This window comes from Uncinocarpus reesii, genomic scaffold, assembly GCF_000003515.1.
Source record: "Uncinocarpus reesii 1704 scaffold_3 genomic scaffold, whole genome shotgun sequence".
NCBI classification, from domain to species: Eukaryota; Fungi; Ascomycota; class Eurotiomycetes; order Onygenales; family Onygenaceae; genus Uncinocarpus; species Uncinocarpus reesii.
In genome coordinates, this window is record NW_003052498.1 from 2,142,947 (window position 1) to 2,162,621 (window position 19,675).

At 48.6% G+C, this 19,675-nt stretch overlaps 5 protein-coding genes across 5 annotated transcripts; 2 read left to right on the top strand and 3 right to left on the bottom strand.

Annotated features, from left to right (window-relative positions):
- Window positions 1-603: 603 nt before the first annotated feature.
- UREG_05508 (uncharacterized protein) lies at window positions 604-5,939 on the bottom strand (the record flags this gene model as incomplete). The annotated part of the gene is made up of 8 exons (XM_002584773.1): window positions 604-777; window positions 864-1,163; window positions 1,236-2,115; window positions 2,172-2,774; window positions 2,844-3,167; window positions 3,221-4,856; window positions 4,969-5,726; window positions 5,785-5,939. 8 exons carry the CDS (start codon window positions 5,937-5,939, stop codon window positions 604-606), a joined length of 4,830 nt encoding a protein of 1,609 aa, XP_002584819.1.
- A 634-nt stretch (window positions 5,940-6,573) lies between these two features.
- Window positions 6,574-8,361, top strand: UREG_05509 (uncharacterized protein; the record flags this gene model as incomplete). Its single annotated transcript, XM_002584774.1, has 4 exons — window positions 6,574-6,636; window positions 6,683-7,005; window positions 7,045-7,297; window positions 8,011-8,361. 4 exons carry the CDS (start codon window positions 6,574-6,576, stop codon window positions 8,359-8,361), a joined length of 990 nt encoding a protein of 329 aa, XP_002584820.1.
- Window positions 8,362-10,168: 1,807 nt separating this feature from the next.
- On the bottom strand, window positions 10,169-11,279 carry UREG_05510 (uncharacterized protein; the record flags this gene model as incomplete). The annotated part of the gene is made up of 3 exons (XM_002584775.1): window positions 10,169-10,688; window positions 10,766-11,043; window positions 11,157-11,279. 3 exons carry the CDS (start codon window positions 11,277-11,279, stop codon window positions 10,169-10,171), a joined length of 921 nt encoding a protein of 306 aa, XP_002584821.1.
- A 1,816-nt stretch (window positions 11,280-13,095) lies between these two features.
- On the bottom strand, window positions 13,096-14,532 carry UREG_05511 (casein kinase I isoform delta; the record flags this gene model as incomplete). Its single annotated transcript, XM_002584776.1, has 4 exons — window positions 13,096-13,141; window positions 13,296-14,319; window positions 14,368-14,440; window positions 14,521-14,532. The coding sequence occupies 4 exons, from the start codon at window positions 14,530-14,532 to the stop codon at window positions 13,096-13,098; spliced, it is 1,155 nt and encodes a 384-aa protein (XP_002584822.1).
- Window positions 14,533-18,138: 3,606 nt separating this feature from the next.
- UREG_05512 (uncharacterized protein) lies at window positions 18,139-18,866 on the top strand (the record flags this gene model as incomplete). Its single annotated transcript, XM_002584777.1, has 2 exons — window positions 18,139-18,505; window positions 18,574-18,866. The coding sequence occupies 2 exons, from the start codon at window positions 18,139-18,141 to the stop codon at window positions 18,864-18,866; spliced, it is 660 nt and encodes a 219-aa protein (XP_002584823.1).
- Between the last annotated feature and the right edge of the window lie 809 nt (window positions 18,867-19,675).

Here is a 19,675-nt window from a genome sequence, read left to right on the forward strand (position 1 = left end):
CGGCACTACAACTATGAAAAGGGCTTTCCTGAGGTGACATGGTCCTATTCCCAATAGCAAACAAGCTCTAATTCCCAGAGAGCATGGGAAGGGCTTGAGGACTTCACTTGCTTCGTCATATATCTAATCTAAATGCAGCGAAGACCGGGATAGCTACACCCTCTTCCTCACCCATTCCTCACCCTCCTCACCTCAGAGCCTCATTGCTACCAATCTACCTCCAAAGGGGTCGAACCTAAGGTCCAGCCTTATGCTTGTCCAAAGGTACTAAGGGTAGTTGGGATATCCTGGGGTTCTCTAAAACCTGATCAGGGCAGGGACTACTATGGCGGAAAGAGCAATGTTTCGGGTAAAAATCTGTAATATGTTTTGGATGAGCATATGATAAATTCTTATACACCTTTGCATCAGTCCAGCCTTGCACTCTACCTCTCATCAATGATGTGGTTAAGTCTAATAGGCACAGAACAGATGAGACGAATCTTGCTTAATAGAGTAACTATCAACTACAACATGGATATCCGCGCCAAGCTTGAGCCCAACCTCCTCTTCCCCTTCCCAAAAAAAGAAAAGGCCACTATTCGAGCAATGTATCCGTCTCCTTCAATTAAGCCGAATGGGCTCGTGAACAACACTATAAGTCTCGGGAGTAAACTCAAGCCCAGTGGCACCATTGTAGATCCAGAACCGCTCATGGCCCGTCCCAAGATGATATACTCGGAAGACGAGATAAACTTCGTTTGGCGATTGCTCGGATAGTGGGGGCGTGGCATGTATCTTCAAGTTGGAATGTCAGCGCCATCTCATGAAGAACGTGCATCCAGAAGGAAAGGATGACGGAAAAGTAAACAAAAAGGACATACCCTTCGGAACTGGCTTTTGCTCATATAAAAGGGAGTATTGAAAGTCGACACTGTTGATTTTACTTCGATAAGATACCTCGGCCGAGCAGAACCCCAAGAAGGTGCTGCCAGGTCTTGGGAAACCAGCAGGCGGGTCAAAGCCCCCTCTGAATCATTGTAAACAAAATCCGCGGTCTCCACACCGTTCCACGGTTCCAGGTCATGATAGTCGGGGTGAGAACGGACTTCCTTGCGAATGCTGCTCCGCCAGTTCTGTCGACCGAAGCCGGGTAGATTTAGACGAGAGAGAAGTTCAAAGACCTAAATCAAGATCAGCCTGGCTCAGCCATAAAAGCACCAACCATTGGGCCGTCACGGCTGCAATCTGCTTACAAACAGTTCCCCTGCTGCGCCTATTCGAGTGTCATGATCCAGCTGGTTTAGTCGACGATTCCCGAAGGGGGTGGCCGAAAGCGCCGGTGAGATAGGTGCTCTAGAAGTAAATGCTTCATCTAATGTGCCTATTTCAAAGTTAGCCTGGCGTGCTGCCGTGGAGACCTGAATGAGCAGGTTAGTGTAGGCGGATCTATCTTGGAGTTCCTCAGGAACAGGGCTCTCGTTGTTCCCAACTCTGTTTGGATGGGGGAACAACCGGGATGAACCCGTATGGCGGCGAGCATTGTCTTGTGGTAATGATGCCAGAGACTGCCTGTATTCATGTTCCACGGTAGGAGGCTCCAGGTCACTACCGCCTTCAGAGCCGTAGCTTTCTGGTGTCGTCGCAAGGGCCTCAGGCCGTGGGCCGGCATGACCTGAGGAGAGATTCCTCGTAACTACATCTGAAGCTGCTTCATCTTCCGCCAGGCTATCAACATCTCCATCATGAGATAGATCCATATCCACCTGAATAATCCCATCCTCCTCGAGAATATCGTCAAGAATGTCCATTTCGCTCCGGATAATGTTCTGAAAAACTCCCCTGGCGGCGGGATCAGCTATACCCAGATGGTTCATTAATTCTTTGGGTAATTGATTTGCATAGCAGCGGCGTCTATCTTTCTGATCTCGGGGGACATAGATCTTCAGGACGTCACCTTCGTCCTCAAGGTGCAGCAGGCCACGAGCGCTTTCCGCTGTGATTGCTAATCCGCCCAGAGTTAGGTTTAAGGTCTTTGAGAACCCTTGGCTTTCATAGATCTGTACCCCTTGAAGCATTCGGCAAACTGCTTCTTTTCTGTTGAGAGTTTTGGTGCTGTTGAAATGTACCGCACATCTAGTCGACTTTAGTATTAACTACTCATTGAGACTAAACAACAGGAGGGCTCTCACCGAAAAAGGGCTTTTGCTTTCATTCGAATCTCATGCGTCAGGATAGCTGTAGGATTTACAGCTGGCTGCAGCACAGTTGTGCTCTCTTTAACTGCTGCAGACATATAGCGGTCTGCGAAGCCGAGGGCCAGCAAGAATCCGCGAAACTGGCGAACGTCTTCCAGAGATAAGTCGAGAACCGGCACCTTTCCATCAAACGCAGAACCATACTCAATACGATCGACAATAAAGAACTCTGCCGCAGGGTTTTCATATACGGTTTTATCCCTGCTTAACTTCACAGGCAGGAACTTGACATGTCTTAGGCCGTCAACATCCCTTGACGTGGGGCCAAGCTCAGTAATGCTTAGTATAGCACTTTGTATATCTTGGCGATTTGGAGAACCGCCTGTTGAAACAGTCTTCAGCTGTTCAATATAAGTTGCGATAGTCGGAGCCTGCACCAACAATCTGCTCACAAATAGTTCCTCCAATTCCCCGTAGTCGCTGGCAATACCAAACTGATTGCCAACACGCGGGGCAACGGTCCAGAGGCAGGAGCTAGGCTTGCACCAAAGGTTTTGCGAGCGTATATACACCAAGCTGCAGGCTTTAAAAGCCGACCTGGTGGGGATGTAAGTATCCAAGATGTTCGTGTGATGGGAAAGGGGATTCGTCAGTGGGAACACATACCGGACTTGCTCCCAGTTATTTGGTCTTGCAACTTCCAATAACGACCGATAGACAATCAAAAGATTATCGAAACTTATACTTCTGTTGCGCATCCATGCTAGCTCTTTGAGATAGACGGCTCGACCTGCATTGGGAATCTTGAGGATTCCAGTGAGCAACTTCTTGATTTTGCCGCTCTCCCTATAGGTATCGTAAAATCCGAGAGCGGACCTGACGCGTAGAAAGCTAGGGCCACTCCAAACGCAATCCTCAGGTGGGCTTAAACACTCATCATGGGACTCGCTGCTGGGAACATAGACAGCCTCCAATCCCTTGAAAACATCTCTATCATATATTGTAAGCCGATATGTCTATTATCCTAGTCAGGAAGTACTAACCTTATGGCGTCGAAATCATCTTCCCCCCTGCACCAGTCAAAGATCGACTCATAAATCTCAAAGAGGCTGCTCTTTCTTTGCATAGTGAAGCCGCCCTGACGAATCTTCTCAATTACACATCGCAGCGCATCGAGGAAGAATGGTAGATTCGCTTCCCTTCCGACTCCAAATTCTTCTAAGAACCGCCATCCATCAATGTCTTCACTGGGCCACTCAGATGGGAGACGAACAAAGGGCATGTCATCCTTAATATCCAGATCTGCGCATTTATTTTCTAGCTCCGTAAGGGGGAGATATGTCAACCGCAGGGGCTTTGACTGTGCGTTTCGACAGGGAATTTCAGCGTTACTTAGCTGACAAATAACAACTGAAGACTTGTCCGATTCATTGTAGCGGAGCCAGTAAGTCCTCAACACTCCAAGCAACTTGTCCGGGTGCTCCCTCACAATGGACTCGAACACCTCTGACAGGCAATCCATCGTAGACCGCGCTCTGAGCCTGGGCACCCAGCGAACACCAGCCGCAGATACCAGCCACTCCTCCCATGAGCGTCCATTGTTTGGGATATCTGACAACCCAGCATTAAGGTATGAGCTGTGAAGGAAGTGTATGACTGGTCCTGTAGTAGACTGAAATGCACGAGATAGCTGCTTCATCCCGTAAGCATTGTCGTCCTCGAAATATAGGTCGTCAAAGGTAATATGCGGTGCAATCTGGCTACGGTATATAGGAAGAAAATTTTGATCCATGAGGAATACTCTATCATTCAAAGTATCATCCGGGGAAAGAGTCTTATACAGATAACGAAGGTGCACGATGGACTGATCCAGGCCTACACAGAAGAGGATATTGTATTTGGCAGTTATCAGGCGAATGACCCTCTGGGGACTGCAATGTGTGACCCCTAGACGTTTAAATAGCATTCGCCGTTCAAAATTTGTGAGTGATGATGGATCGACAAGTCGTAGCGGCAGGTCTCTGGGGATTGGGATGCCACAACTATCAGTTGGAAAGAATATATCAGCGGATGCTGTAGACCCTAACCTGCCGCTAGCCAGCGGAATCAGATCCAGTCTTTTGATCCTGGGAGCCACACTTGGATTGCCCAGTCCATTGAGAAAAAGCTTTGAGAATCGGGTATGCCAGCTGTCATCTTGATCCAATATTTTTCGTGTTGCTGGGCCTACATATGGTTGAACGAGGCGAAAGATTTCAGGTACCCAGTCTATAGCCCTAATCCCCATGGAAGCAATATCCCCAAAATTACTTGACTTCTGGTATCCTCGAGAGAGGTAGATCTCTGGTTCCATGTCCTCAAAGAGAGGTTGGGAGTGTTGATCAAGGCAGTCCAGTGGTACCTGTCTAAGGTGCTCGGCGCAGTCCAATCTCTCCTTCCACGTGAGAAAAACTCGGGCGGTTTTCATGCGGTCAATAATCTTATCCCGCAGCTGAGCCCAAAAAGGATCAGACACATTTTGTGGGATGTAATCCAACCATAGATATCGAAGGGACGGATGATCGCAGAATTGAATAACGGCATCTCGAAACGTATCAGCCACGCCATCAAGAATGGCGTCGTTCCATGGCGAATGATGTATGTCCTCGCGGCTCGCTTGGGTGATGAAGTCTGACTGTACTATAAACTTCTCTCGAGTAAGTAGAGGTACTTGAAGATTGGAACAGACTCAATCCTACCTTGTATCCAACCTTTCGCATGGGCAGGAAAGAAAAGACATACTGGTCCTCACAGACAGGTTTGAGTTCTGCTGAATGATCGCTGACTGGGAATGCAAGAACAACTTCTGCTCGATGGCGGCCTTTTCGAGCTGGATCCCTGGGTAAAGGCGACAAAATTCTCTTCACCACTCTGTAGAAGGTCTGTCGGGATGAGTTATTGGTAGTTCGGGTCAATGTCATCGAGGAACTAGAAGTATCATAGGCACACGAGTACGACACTTCCCACGGGTCTTCATTCAGGGGCTGAATGGAGAGACTAATGATTTTAAGCTTTGACAAAAACAAGGTCAGCGTTTCAGGAATATCTTGAATCTCCTTCATGCAGGTATTGAACTTTGACGGATCCGAGAGGATCAACGTTATTCGTGTGCGCACATCCACAGGAAGGTCCATGGGCTCTTCTGATATTGGCGTGACCATTCCAAGCCCGTCTTCGCCACGGTTGTGTTCGAAATAGAAGGAGAATGGCCCGGATTGAATATGGACCTTGGACGCGACTTTAAAGACGGATTTGAAGCCAATGCCCTTTTCACCAATGTAGCCTTGGATGTTGGTCTTTGTGCTTTCGCCAGTGCTGCAAATTGCGCGAACATCTTGTACAGAAAAGCCGTCCTCGTTCGAATCAATGATGACCCGGTCATGGCACACGGTGAATTTGATAAATGGGAGCTCGTTGCATGCTTGGATGACTCTATATGAGGCATCTTCAGCGTTTTGTATCAGCTCAAAGACGAATCGTGCGTCTGTGGAGTAGAGGTTCGAGGCAAGTCTGCAAGATATCAGCATCTACCCTAGGGACAAAGTAGGAAGAGGAAGGTCATCTATACATTTTAATTGCGGCTCCTAATTTTCGCTGTAAGTTGTTCAATACGCGTAAAACACTCTGCGGTGTCTGCTCTCGATCGGACTGGGTGATGCCGCCATTTTGCTCCCTGATATTGTCGATAATTGCACGGGCCTCTTCCTTTGAAAGTTGAGCCATCTTGACTCTTCATTATCAAGTATCAGGCGGCCACAAAAGGTGAAAAAGACAATAATGGAAAAGGCGACAATGAGCAGCGGGATAGGGCATTTATCTGAACACTTCCACTCCAACCCCAAACGAGGCATTCCATAACAGCGGACCGCTTAGTTACACCAACTCCAGGGGAGGGAGGGCACGGCGGTCCCAACAACGTAGGTCACACGCGAGGCTGAGCTGGGGTACCTAACAAGTTACAAGATCCTCCAGGTGCTGTCCCTTTCGCCTGCCGCATCCCCTCCTATTCCCATCCCATCTCTTTGGGGAGTTCGCCGTCCGCCCAGTTCCCAGATTATCTGCTATGGATGGTTGTTGCTTTCTTCTCCTCGTTTTCTGGCAGCATTCTCGTTTCTGGATTGTAGCAGGGGTTGCAAGTGGAGTGCGTCGGAGCGGCACGGGTGATCTGCGTGCTAAGCCTCTGATTGATGACTGGAAACCGTACCTAGTATGGAGGTACCCCCAACTTATGGACTAATCTCACTATTAAGGAGGCAATGTATAGAAGAGAAATTGTTTGGCAGCATCTGTACGGTAATTGAAGAACTCAGGTAGATGAGCAGAATATAGGAGGTTGTTTGGATGTAGGTAAGACCAGATGGCAGCATGCCCATTTTCTTCGACCAATGGTATGGACGAGAAAATAAATGACTGGTCATTGGTCACTTAAAGACCATGCGCTCTAGACGCCGTAACAGGCCGTCTAGTTCCGCGACTCCCTGGCTGGTGATCACGCCGGCACGCTCTCGCTTGTCGGCGACAACGTAGAGGCGGAGTTCATCAGCGTTGCCGGAGGGGCGAAAATGAGCAACATCGCCGTTGGCAAAGTTGATTCGCACTCCGTCAGTGTAACCTATGCGGGTGATCGGCGCAAAGCCGGATTCGGGGGAGAACACGGTCTGGAGCTCTCGGCGAATTTGGTCAAGTTGCTGAGCTTGAGGCTTGGTGGCTTCGAGTGTCGTGTGATTGGAATCGCGAACAATGATGTGATTGGGGCCATATTAGACCTCTTGCATGACGGCCTGGAGGGGTGAAAGTCGCTGTATGATTTTCATGCTCATTTGACTAGGGAAATTCCGAATCAGTGCGGCGCAGCTGAACCGGGGAGGCAGCGAGGCAAAGAGTTCTGGCAGCGTGATCTGGTGGTTCTGCGCCGCGAACAGAGCGCAGAGCAGAGGCAATACCGCGTCGCGCGTTGGAAGCGGGGTGAGCACCTTACCGTTGCGTTCGATGCTGGAGCCGGTGAGGAAGCCTCCGTTGGCTTCCCATCCGCAAACGCGATGACGCATCAATCACATAGGGGCTCCCGATTTTCGTCTTTGGTTCAGTGACATGGGCTAAAGGTCCACGATCGATGGCATCGTTGGTGCTGATAGGGATGATACGGGCGCCGAGAGGCAACAGTCCACAACATCAATTTTTTTTTTCTTTTTTTGTTCACTGCTTTCCTCACCACATTCTTAGTGTCAGAATATAAGAGGGGTTGCAGCAATTCAATTCTTCATAATCCATACACACAATTTGATTTGATTTCTTCATACTCCATACATGCAATTTATCTAGGCAAATATGCCTCCATTGGTTATTGATATTGTTCACAAATTTATATGTGGAAAAGACATTTGAGCACTTGGAGATGGGGGTGGGTGGTAGTGATGACTCAGCAACATGGAATGTGGGACAAAAATTCTTAGCAGGCTTGGCATACCAGGTACCATCACATGACTATATTATGTATGTGATTAGTCATGTGACTAGGTACCGGGTACACCAAGCCCTCTGAGAACTTTTGTTCCACCCCCATATGTATGAAGTTTTTTGCGGAAAGAGGATTTCATTCATATGTAGCTTATACAGGTAGAGATCTGAGTGTGAGCAGGCATGCACCTCTATGTGGTGTTGGGGGTAGCTGTTCTGTACATACTCCATATAGAATCTACTACTACTAAATTGCAGAATCGGTGGCAGAATATATAAATAGAAAAAAAGAAAAAAAAAATTGATGTTGCGGACTGTCGCCTCTCGGCGCCCGTAGGACGACGACGGCGTCGGCATGCAAAAATTCAGCAACAATCATGCCCAAACGGTCGCCGCTGAAGAAGCGAAGCTCTCCTTCAGAGGCCACGAGCAGCGGATGATCGCTGTCGCTACACAAATTTTGGATAAGGTCAAGTTGGGCCTGGTCGATGGCTTCGGTATCGATCGGCACGAAGCTTTCGCTGCGGCCGATGGGTGTTACTTCAGCGCCAAACTTTTGGAGAATCTCCACGAGAAGATCACGGCCGACGGCGGAGTGCTGGTAGACAAAGAGCTTCACGCCTTAAAGCGTCTCGCCCTCGAAGAAATCAAGGTAGCGCAGGATGTAGACGGTTTTTGCTGCGTCTGAAGCGGGCAGAAGGCCTGCTAGCTTGCTACGGAACATCCCTTGGCCATCGAAAAGGGACTCGGCATAAGGCTACATGAGGAGTTTCTCCCGAGTGAGTTTGACAACATCGTTGATGGGCTCTTCGTCCTTCTTTAAAAGCTCTTCGAGGTGTTGAACTTGTAGCCGTTGCGGTCGAAAGGGAGGTGACTGCCAGTTCTGCCCTTGGCCTTCTGAGGGCGGGAGGGATTGTAGGTAATGAATCTCAGCGAGGACGTTTGTGTAGATTTCCAGCTGGGTCAAGTGGACGACTTTGCCGCGGCGACCGCTGGTACCGAATTTCAGTGGTTGAGGTTTGTGTGTAGGTGAGGTGGGCGCGAAGGGCCTCTGTGGGTGAAGCGACGGGCATTCTTCCGTTCTACAACAAGCTGGGAGCGGGGATATGTGATGAGGAAAGGGTTGTAGAAGACGAGTTTTCAAATTGACTGACGAGACGGCTGGAGGTCACCTGAGTAGTTAGTTACCTCCTGTTGAGTTGCTGAGTGAGAAGGTTGATATAGAGTGAACTGAGAAATCAGGAGGCCCAGTAGTTATAGCGGTGCAGTTGCCCAAACCATGTCAGTCCTCTGTATAGATGATTCTCATCTTGGCCTGAGACCGTAATTTGGGTAGGTCTGAAATTGAAGCTTTCAAAGGCAAGATAAGTTTTGTCTATAAAGTAGCGAGTTCCTGCGCTGGGACTGACTGTCTTCCTCAGCAGAATTGCATGCCATATACAACGAGACCAGTTTGGGATTTTATTGAGCACCTTCGTGTCTCCCGCAAATCCAATCCCTAAACGTCTGTTCTCCCCATACATGTGAGAACGTTAAGGCCTTAGCGGTATCATAGTTATAGGAGTGACAATGCAGACTTCATTGGAGAAAAAATTTCTTGCCTCATCAAAAAACTTGTAATGTGATTTCATAGGAATGCTTCCATTGCTTTTCCATGCATGTCCTGGTGAGGGCAATTTCAACTAGCTTGCTCCCACTTGGGTGTCAGTCTGCCTCTCACATAACTATTAAGAGGTAGTTATTTGGTCTATGGAGTAACAAAAGGCCGTCTCCAATTACCAGCAGCTTTTGGCGGTTTCGCTGCAGCTAGGCAATATCTACAAACAGCTTGATATCATGAGTCTGTTTGGAATGCTTTGGGCAAGAAAAATGAACGGTCTGTTCTCTTATATGTGCTTAGTCCGGTTTACGATAGTTGAATCACCCAAGAGCCATTTTGATGTGAAATCGATACCACATAGGCCAGGTTCAGAATCTCCTCGCGGCCTTTTTTCTTCTTTCGTACGGAGCAGGAGGATTAGAGCTGGCAAAAGAACTCGAGGATGGCCCTCAACGAACATTCGCTGACATTTTGATACCCAACATGAAGGCGGGTAATCCATACAACACTCGGCGAATATGTTCAATTTTGCTCACAATTGGTATATATAGTATATCGGCTTCCTAAACACCACTGCCGGAACAGTTCCCCCTTTTGCAGAACGATATCCACCACCGGAATAGCGCCAAGGCTCGAACAAAACGATGTATCCTGCGACAGTACTCCATAAGAGAGGAGAGAAAATAAAAAGTTGAAAGCAAGAGCAAGAAAGCGAGTTTCGCAACTCACAATAAGCGGATTCAGGTTGAACCCAAAGGGAGAAAGATAAACAAAGATAAATGATCCAAAAGCCGGTCAATCAATCCGGTAACCAGAATAAAAGAACCACCCAGACACAAAAAGGGATTTCTTGTCAAGGAATCCCACTGCACCAGTACGAAACCCTCCAAAGGATTCAAATCAACTCATCTCTCCCTGCAGCGATGCTTTCCTCGATTGCCGTTTTGACCCTTGATTCCTCAAGCACGGGTCCCGTCCCGTCGCATATAGCATGGCCTTTCAACCTATTGTAAACGTCCTGGACATCAATCTTGGCATCCTCATCCGCTAGCCGGTTCACAATCATATCCCAGGTAGCCGCTGCATCAAGGAGTTTCTCGCCTGTCGTTTCATGGACTTTGATCCGGTGCACAGGTTTGGGTTTGCTTTCACCATCACACAAACTGTAGTCGGTTGGGGAATATTTCATTGGTCCAGTAGTGATGGGCTCAGTGTCATGATGGCTATCAGTTCCGGCGCAACGGTTTGCGGTCGATGTCGCACGAAGAATCTCGTTCTCCGTTGCTACCTTTGCAATTTCGCGCTTCAGGGTTTCGTTATCTTCCATAAGGGTGTTTACATTCTGTTTGTATTCGCTGAGCTCCTGCTCGAGGTCTCGTACCCGTCGTTCTTTGCGTTCGCGGAACGCTCGTTGTCTAGAACAAAATCCAAAAGTCAACCGTCTGCTCTTCTCCACTATCATCGTCTACTTAATCTTTTTAGGAAAACATACGCAGCTCTATTCTGCGCCTTGCGACGACTCTGTGCTGGTGTCAAATTGTCCTTCTCCTCACTGCTGCTCCGCTGGTTCTGTGCTGCCTCATCGCTATTTTCCGTGGCCGTAGAAGGATGTACATTGGACGAATCCGTCAGCCTATTATCGCTTGAATCATGGTTCGAGGTATCTAGGACGTCGGCTGCGAGCGGCTCCGGAGGGAGGACATCAGCGGCGTGATGATTGGGAACAGCGGGCTCAAAAGCGTATGGGTTGAAAGGCTGAAAGTGGTCCTGCTATGATTTTCGAAGAAAACGTTAGCAACTGCTTTTGACAAAGTTGCTGCCTCGCGAGTTGACGTCAAAATGGGCAGGCAGGCCGGCCGCCCTCGCTACCTAAGGGAGCATACCACAGGCGGGACATCCTGAAACTGATCTGCATTCGGATTGGGCTGAGGCTGCTGGGGATTTTCGAGCCCATAGAATTGATAAACTGGGTGAGGTTGAGCAGAGGAATAATACCCGTAATCCATGCTTTCAGTCGTCGAACCCGGGATAGTGCTGAATGAATGGTCGGTTGCCGGTTTTGCGGGGAAACGAGCTGGTTTGATCGAGGAAGAAAAGATCAAGTGGCAAAAGAGTGGTGTTTGACAGAGGTGTTGCCGGGAAGTCGACACGAAACGGGGTCAGAGAAGAGCTCAAGCCTCTCCGGCGAACCTGCTGTTCACCTGGGCTGATTAAAAGGCTGGGCTCAACGAGGGGGCGAGGGTCCGTTCAAGGAAAGGCGTGAAAATCGCGAGACAGGGGTTGCATAGACTTTTCCTGCTCTTTTCCAGTTAAAGGACCGCAACCATTTCTGCAGCAGAACGTACACAATTTTGCACGCTCGAGTCACGACATAGTAGTCCCATAGAGTAGGGCGTTGGCCAAAGTGGAGAGAGCCCGCAGTTCGTCGAGCGCTGGTCTCCCGGCGCCAGTTCAGTTCCACTCCAGCAAGCTGCCGGTTGATGGCTGTTTTAGCGTAGTTAGCTCACTCTGCAGGCTTCCTCAGGCATGCAGGGTCTGAGCTGCCCAAGTCTACTTATATACCCCTTGAGCCTGGCACACGGGAGAAGCTCCCTTAGATGTATACCGTGCGTGGAAAATAAACTAATATACTGAATCACTGATACGAAGCATCGAAGTAATAAATGCAAATAACTGATTCATTAGGGGATAAGAGCTAACTGGTACTTGTAATCATAAGCAGTAGGAAATAGTCAATGTTTTTGGTTAGGCCGCCATGTCGTCCCCAGGTGCATTTACTTCCCCACACATGCACTCCTCGCCAACAAAATCCTCATTCGCTTGACAGGCCAAGATTTTTATTGATAAAGATGTTGAAAATATCAAAACGCAACATGTTGGGGGAAAAGCAGGACAAGAAACGGTGCAAGGAAAATTATCAACCACCCCGGAAGCGGCCCTAGCCATATCCATCGCCACGCACCTCAGAACACGCACCGGACTTCACGTATGCCAATGGCCTTTTGCTTGTGACGCATGCTGATAACATAGGTTGTCAACCCCTTTGAGAGGGTCATTGTCAGTGCAAAATTCAAAAATTCAGCTCTCCATAAAGGATAGCACCTCACCCCCGGATAGATTTCCTTGCAGACAAATCGTAAAGCAACAGAGCAGTAAACAGAACACAGAACCAGAGGGGAAAAATGGGGAAAATAACGAAAGGGGGAAAGAACATCAATTTGGTGGGTGATATTGAAGGCAAATGATAGACGGATCAAGATCGCCACAAGTTTGCAGATAGGGCGAGGTTGCATGTGAATTGCGCATCCACAATCCATCAACATTATACCATTGTAACAAGGCAGCTCCCAGACAAGTGTAGCCCAAAACTTGCTCCAAGGTAACCGCAAAGTTAGCATACGTGTTCTGAAACCTGTACCAATTATCCCATAAATAGCATCATGGCGCATTTCGAATATCGGAAATCTCTGGCGACTGGGAACAAAATCAGTTGTCGGCGCGGTTTATCGAAGGTGTCTAAACCGGGTCCAAACGGGAAGCGTTGATGAAAGGAAAGAATCCGTAATCGAAATGGCCATGAGCGAAATAAAATCGAATGGAGGGCTAGGCCATAATAAATGGAGAAGAGATTTCAGAACAAGTTGAGCCTCAGATGTCCTATGAAAAGAACACGTTGGCATTGCCGCATTCAATTTGCAAAAGGCTCCCTGATTTCGATATGACAAGGAGCGGCATTTTTGAATGAGCGAAAAAGAAAGGCAACCAGCTCAAAAAAGTATGGCATCGTCATCATATCGAAATCAGTACCAATCACCAGTCATATCATTTTGTCTCAAGTATTGAACACCAGAACCAGTGCGGGTAGGGCCTGTATTAGCACCTCTTGAAGCAGAACGAAGCCTAACGCCGAAGACTAAATTAGTCAGACTCTTGAATTGAAACCTTCCCTAGCCAGTATCATAGAACACCAAATGCACAGGAGAAGAGTTCCTTACTCGGAACCATAGATTGCTGATACTCACATCCTGTCACTTCCCAGTGCGCGGTCGTGGGATTCCCCCGCTGTGCGGTCTAGCAATTTGCGTCGAGGAAGAGGCATAGCAACCGGCTTGCCCTGTCCGGGAATACCTCCAGGGGCTGCGCTAGCGCCAAGATGACGGCGAGGTTTATCCTCGTCATCCTGGGCATTATTACCCGTATTTCCGCTTGCCTGGGCGATCGCTTGGGCATTCTTCTGGTATTTGTAGACCGTCCAATCAAAAACATAATCGTACTGGAAAGATTCGCGAACAAAGAGATCGCGGAATATCTTGCGGAGGTAGGAGTAATCGGGTTTGTCGTCAAAGCGAAGAGAACGGCTGTAGTTCAGGTACACAGCGAATTCGTTGGGGAAACCACGGCAAAGTACCTCGGTTGGAGTGGTCATTTTCTTCTCCATAATACGGTCGTATTTCTGCTTCTTGGTGGCAGCCTTGAGGCCCTGCCATGGAAGCGATCCACGACAGAAATAAAGCATAACGTAACCGAGAGATTCTATGTCATCACGTCTGGACTGTTCCACGCCCAAATGGGTGTTGATGCTGGCATATCGAGCAGTGCCAGTCAAATTCTTATTCTCACGGTAAGGAATATGAAAATGAGTCTTCGGGTCACGATACTTTTTCGCAAGGCCGAAGTCGATCACGTTGACTTGGTTTCCGCGCTTTCCGATACCCATGAGGAAGTTGTCAGGTTTAATATCACGGTGAATAAACGACTTGGCGTGAATATACTCGATACGGGAAATAAGCTGATCGGCTAGCAGGAGGACAGTCTTCAGCGAGAATTTGCGGTTGCAGAAATTGAACAAATCTTCCAAGCTGGGGCCCAGGAGGTCGATGACCATGGCATTATAGTCACATTCAGTGCCGTACCAACGGACGAACGGGATACCAACACCACCAGCAAGGGACTTGTAAACGCGAGCTTCATATTCAAGCTGAGGATGCTTGGCCTTGACACTCTCGAGTTTAATGGCGATTTCTTCACCTGAGATAATATTGGTGCCTGATAGCCATCAGTACAGTCCTGAGTATCCGAACAGATTCCACATACCAAGGTAGATGTCGCCGAAACTACCGCTACCGATTTTTCGACCGATACGGTACTTGTTTCCGACACGAAGATCCTAGCATGCGTTGTCAGTATGGTCATAGAAGAGGGTCACATCCACGACTATTCCTCAAGAGATTTTTCCGGGAAACTGACCATAGTCGTCATTTTGACAATAGCTTATCGATACCACGATGTTGACTCTGCTGGGATGTTAAAAATCCGGGGATATTGCGAATAGGGCGAGGATAGATGTAGCTGCTGACCTAAATCGAAATTTAGATAGAGTTAGAGAAAAGACAAGGTTAAGAAATAGTTCGAGAGAAGCAAAATTGATGATCTTCAAATCACCAGACATGAGAAAGTGAATGACGAACAATGATTGATCACACACCAAAGAAAGGGCAAAAGCCCAGTGACTGACTGACCTTGTAGCAAAATGAGCAAAAAGCGTACTGAAATGCTAGACCTGATTGTGGTGTCGGTCTGGGCAGCGAGAATAGCGATGTCAACCGAGCTGAGGGAGATCTTGCTGTCGACAACGCAGGCAAACCAAAATGCTCAAAACAACAGGAAGCAAAATGAGATGCTGATAACGGGAAATCACAAGGGAAAAACCCCTTGGACAGAAGAGCGGGGGAGATGGATGGAGAGAGCAGTGGAGGATGGGCGATGATGAAGAGGTGAGGTGTAAAAGGGCGGAAAGGCTTGAAGTGGTGGTTCTGGTGGTGGAGAGCGTGAGGGATGGGATGAGTTGGCGTGCGAATGGGAAAGTGGGTCTGCTGCGTGAATGCACTTTCCCTCAGCTTTTGGCTGCGCCTTGCCGCATTGGGCTAGTGCTGCTCTGTCTCGCGTCACGTGTTGGGGCTATTTAAAGACGCTGCGTTCTGATTGGCGGGAATTGGAAGTCCTGATCAAAGAGGAAGGAGAAAGAGGAAAGGCATCAGATTCACCGTCACTTCTCTCACCGTTCGAGGCGCGTCTTGCTGGCGCCGCTGAGTTTCAGGACCGCCTTCTTGGATGTCGGTTGCTGTCAGCCGCTGGCCAAGCACACATTCTGTATTGCGGAAGGGCGGCTCTGGATTGAGATTTCAACTGCCTGGCGCCATCTCCAGACGACTGTGGCACCAGGCCCATCGCTCCTATGCGAGTCATCCATTCGGAGTCCTCTGCAACACGAAACTGGACAGCGTGCTCTTCCCCTCCAGTCGATTCCCAGGTCGGGCATCGATTCAATACTTGCTACGTATATCCGTGCCACAGGGCGCCAGGGCTCACTTTTCCATTTATTTCTCCCCTTCTCACTTGCTCAAATCAGCAACGCCATCATTGTTAACATCTTGTGGCTCATGGAATCCACGTGAACCGGCTGGGCTTTGGATATGTATGAGCTCTTTAAAAAGGGTCAAAGTCAAGGCCGATTCGGTCTCAAAAATGAACCAAGTCAACTCCCGACTGTTCTAGAACCCAATTATTGAAACCATACAAAACATTTGATATAACTATGTACCAACTGCTCTGTCCAAGATTCGAGAAGAAGTCTCATCCTTTATGGCAAACAATATTTGGGGCCCTGTCAAGCATGTGCTGCTACCCAACTTGTGTCAATGCTTTTATCCTGCAATTACTGATGGCTGCCCTGGATTGGGATCAAGCTTCAGAAAGGGTGCCATACCAGACTATGGCCTCCTGATGTGTTCGTCAATGACTGAAAACCGCATTTCGGTGTATGCTGGTCCTCATTTCATTTTCACGGAGTTGATCCCGTCTTTTGGAGCCTCAGCGGAAGTTGGAGCAACCCGCACGCTTATCTAACTAACTAATCATATTACCTAGTTACACAGAGAGTAATTCAAGCTCCAATATATACCTACCGAGGTCAGCTCTGATGAACAATAAACATTCAGGTCCTATCCAGCGGACACATCATGCCCTCCAAAAGCTCCCATTCTCCCTCTATGAGGCACTCAACTTCCCTGACTGCAAATAAATTGCCACCAGTTGAGTTTAGATTCCAAGGCATGCACAGCGCAGCACAGACCGACCACTCTTCCTTTGAAATTGCGCGCTAGATATTATCACTCTTGAAGCATCAAGGCCTCGGGAGGATGGAGACAATCGATAAGACACTTAGAAAGGCTTAAAAGGGCCACTCTCGCCTCGCCCAGCTGTGTCCTTTGCGGCCGTCCATCCTGATATTGGTCGCACATTGTTTTTCGAACTAAAAAACTCTTGCTTCCTGCGACTCGGACAACCCCAGCCGTCTCTCCCTCCTTTAAAATGGCGAACTGCCCTTGCATTGGTGGGAACTAAGAAAATTCCCTGAAGTTTGCGACCGGAATCACAAGCTCCAAGTCGTTGGAGAGCACGTCGAGGGCACAATCGATCCGAAGATGTAGAGGTTGTCGCTCAGAAGGCCGAGGCAACTTCAACCGGAACATTATGTTCACTAATGAGCAGAGTCATTAGTACGTCACCTGGGGCCTGAAATCCTTGAGCGAGTGCTATGCCTGGCTAGGATTCTGGCAGCGCGATGCTCCACTACTGTCGCTTGCCTGCTGAATGGGAGCGTGGAATCTGCAAGAGATGGAAAGTGGTGAAGTGGGCTGGAGAAGTTCTGATGCTGTACTCTACCTGGTCTGTTTTTTCGCACGGATCTCCATAAACGAAGGGTGATGTTGTGGTGGTCGCAATAAATTATTTATCAGAACTGATCTATCACCCGGGCAAAGCCTATCCAGCCAGCCAGGCTCACTTTGACGGGTAACAATTAACTAATGAGCACATCATTGCAAAGCTGATCGCGGACCGGCCGACAAAAATGGAAAATTGTCCAAGGGCAACGTAATACCAGTACTTCTTTTGCTCGCCCATCGGATCATATCATTGTTGCTGTACAAACATGGAAACACCCAGGAGCTTTATCTCCGGAGATCGGACCGGCCGGCTGTTTTTGGTAGCCAGATGCGGGTAAGCTTCACTATTTCATCCGAGGCCAACTGGTATAAAAGCTATTCCATCCCTCCGAAAGTTTGAAGCTCTGCGTGGTTTGTGCTGCTTTTCCCAGTGGTAAGCTTGCCGGCACTGGCCTGGTTCTTCAGTTGAAGATGATACAATCAAGCTGACTCGGAGTGTTTATTAGGTTCTTGACTCCGCAACAATCGCGCAAAAACCACGCAGCGGCCTTGCGCAATACCAAGTGCTACACTCCGTCCATTGCCACGTTGGATACTATTTAAAGCCTTTGCTTTTCTACAATTTGACATCCATCGCTCCGGTTCCTTTCCAAACTGTTCGGGATGCCTTCCTGCTGTGATTCAAAGTCTTCAGACCCTGCGGGTGAAAAGGCTAACGCTGGCAACAAGGGAAATTCCAAGCTGTCAAGGGCTCTCGCGAATTTCTCTCCAATCCTACCTGCTCTTCTTCACAGCTCTTGCTGTTGGCTGCCAGTGAGTGAGCCTCGAGATCAAGCCATCACATGGTACTCAATGACTGATTGTTCTTGATATCTAGGCTGTGCTTGACTTCCTCTCTATCGGTTCTGCGTCTGCTACTATCTTCCACCGGTTCAAGCCCCTTTTCCTCCTCATAACTCTCGCCACGCTTGCGTGGAACGTCCATAAACGCGGGCTCGATAATCGCAACTTGATCAGGATTGCTCTCTCTGGGATCTTCCTGGCTTGGCCCCATATATCGGCAAATTTGTCTCCAGCTTCGCATACACAACACGGCGGTCACAAGAGTTGTCATTAATCGAGCCTGCTTTTGTGTACGATGGCCGCATTTGTGGCGCGGCACGCCAATCCGGCCCTATCCCACTGTTCCTCTTTCCGGCCAAACTTATTTTCCAAGCAGTCTTTTGTCCATCGCACTTTGACCAGACGCACGCTTCCCCGACCGATCTTTTACTCGGGTATTCGCGCTGCATGCTCCAAATCTCAAGCTTCCCAGAACGAACCAACGCAGCCCCCGGCGTCAGCTTTGACTCTAGGATTCTGGAAGTCGAGATATTTGTGGCAACGTGCAGGCATCAACACATTTCGATGTCTGATCGGCTGCTCTCTCGGTGACTTCTCTGCGATGTGGTTCCTGCAGGCGAATTGCCCGGATATGTCGGTTGGGCTGGTTATGGGAATATCAAGTAATAACTGGGCCCCTTTCCTTCCTTATCTGTGTGATCCCTTTGGTATTCTAACAACCTGTGCACAGTGATATCTGGCCTAAGCACGTCAATGGCGTTGGAAACCGTCCTCCTACGGCTAGGTCGTGACCAGCTGACATGGGCGACGGCAGCAAAGACGGCAGCAGGAATGAGCATGGTCTCGATGTTGGGGATGGAAACTGTTCAAAATATCGTTGATTATCATTTGACGAGTGGCATTGTAGCACTGAATGATCCAAAATTTTGGTTGGCTGCGGCGGCGTCGGCCCTTGCGGGGTTTCTAGCCCCATTGCCGTATAACTATTCGAGATTGAAGAAATACGGGAAGAGCTGTCATTGAATTTTGTGTTGAGTACTTATAGGTGATTATTTGGGGCGACCCGTTTATGTTTTATCACCTTGGCTTTCCCGCAGACCTTGTATATGTCATATTGAGAAATATAGACCAGCTCGTTCAAGAGATGTACGGAGTACAAGGATGATCTCTCCTCTCTCCATTTCGGTAGCTTTGAGAAACCAATAATTTTGAGATTCTTGGGCAACTTGGAAATTGTCGGGCGGGTAGGGCTTGATATACATCGCCCACGGAGCACCGACCTCCAACCAGCGCACCCCAGCTCATAAGATCGGGTAGTATTGCCGTATTGTGTCCTCTGGATGCATGTTCCATGCGTTGTTAGATCGCACTCTGTGCTTTCTACCCTGTCTCAGCTATATTAATGCTGTTTGTGTTGGGGTCATGGCAATCAGACCAGTCAATCGCTTGTCTCACATATCACAAATGCATGTCACCAAGCACGATGCACAATGCAGGAGCGAGCAGGTCTCATAGGGCACATATCTCGATCAATGATTGAATGACATGGAATTCTCCCACGCCACAGCAACCAGATGACACTTGCTCTCCTGCACCTGTATAGTAAGACAGAGGAAGTAATCCAAGCCCTGACCGCAATGACCCTTCGCGAGAAGCATCGCGGTGCCGCGGTGCCTGGGAGGGAAATACGGAGGATATTAGGACTGCGACTTTTTTAGGTTCTTGGCACAACACCCCTAACTAACTAAAACTTGAAGGACTGAACATCGCCGTCCCCAGCAACCCGAGCAAGTTCTTTGCACGCCCTCCGCCTGTTCCTGTCAATGCTATCA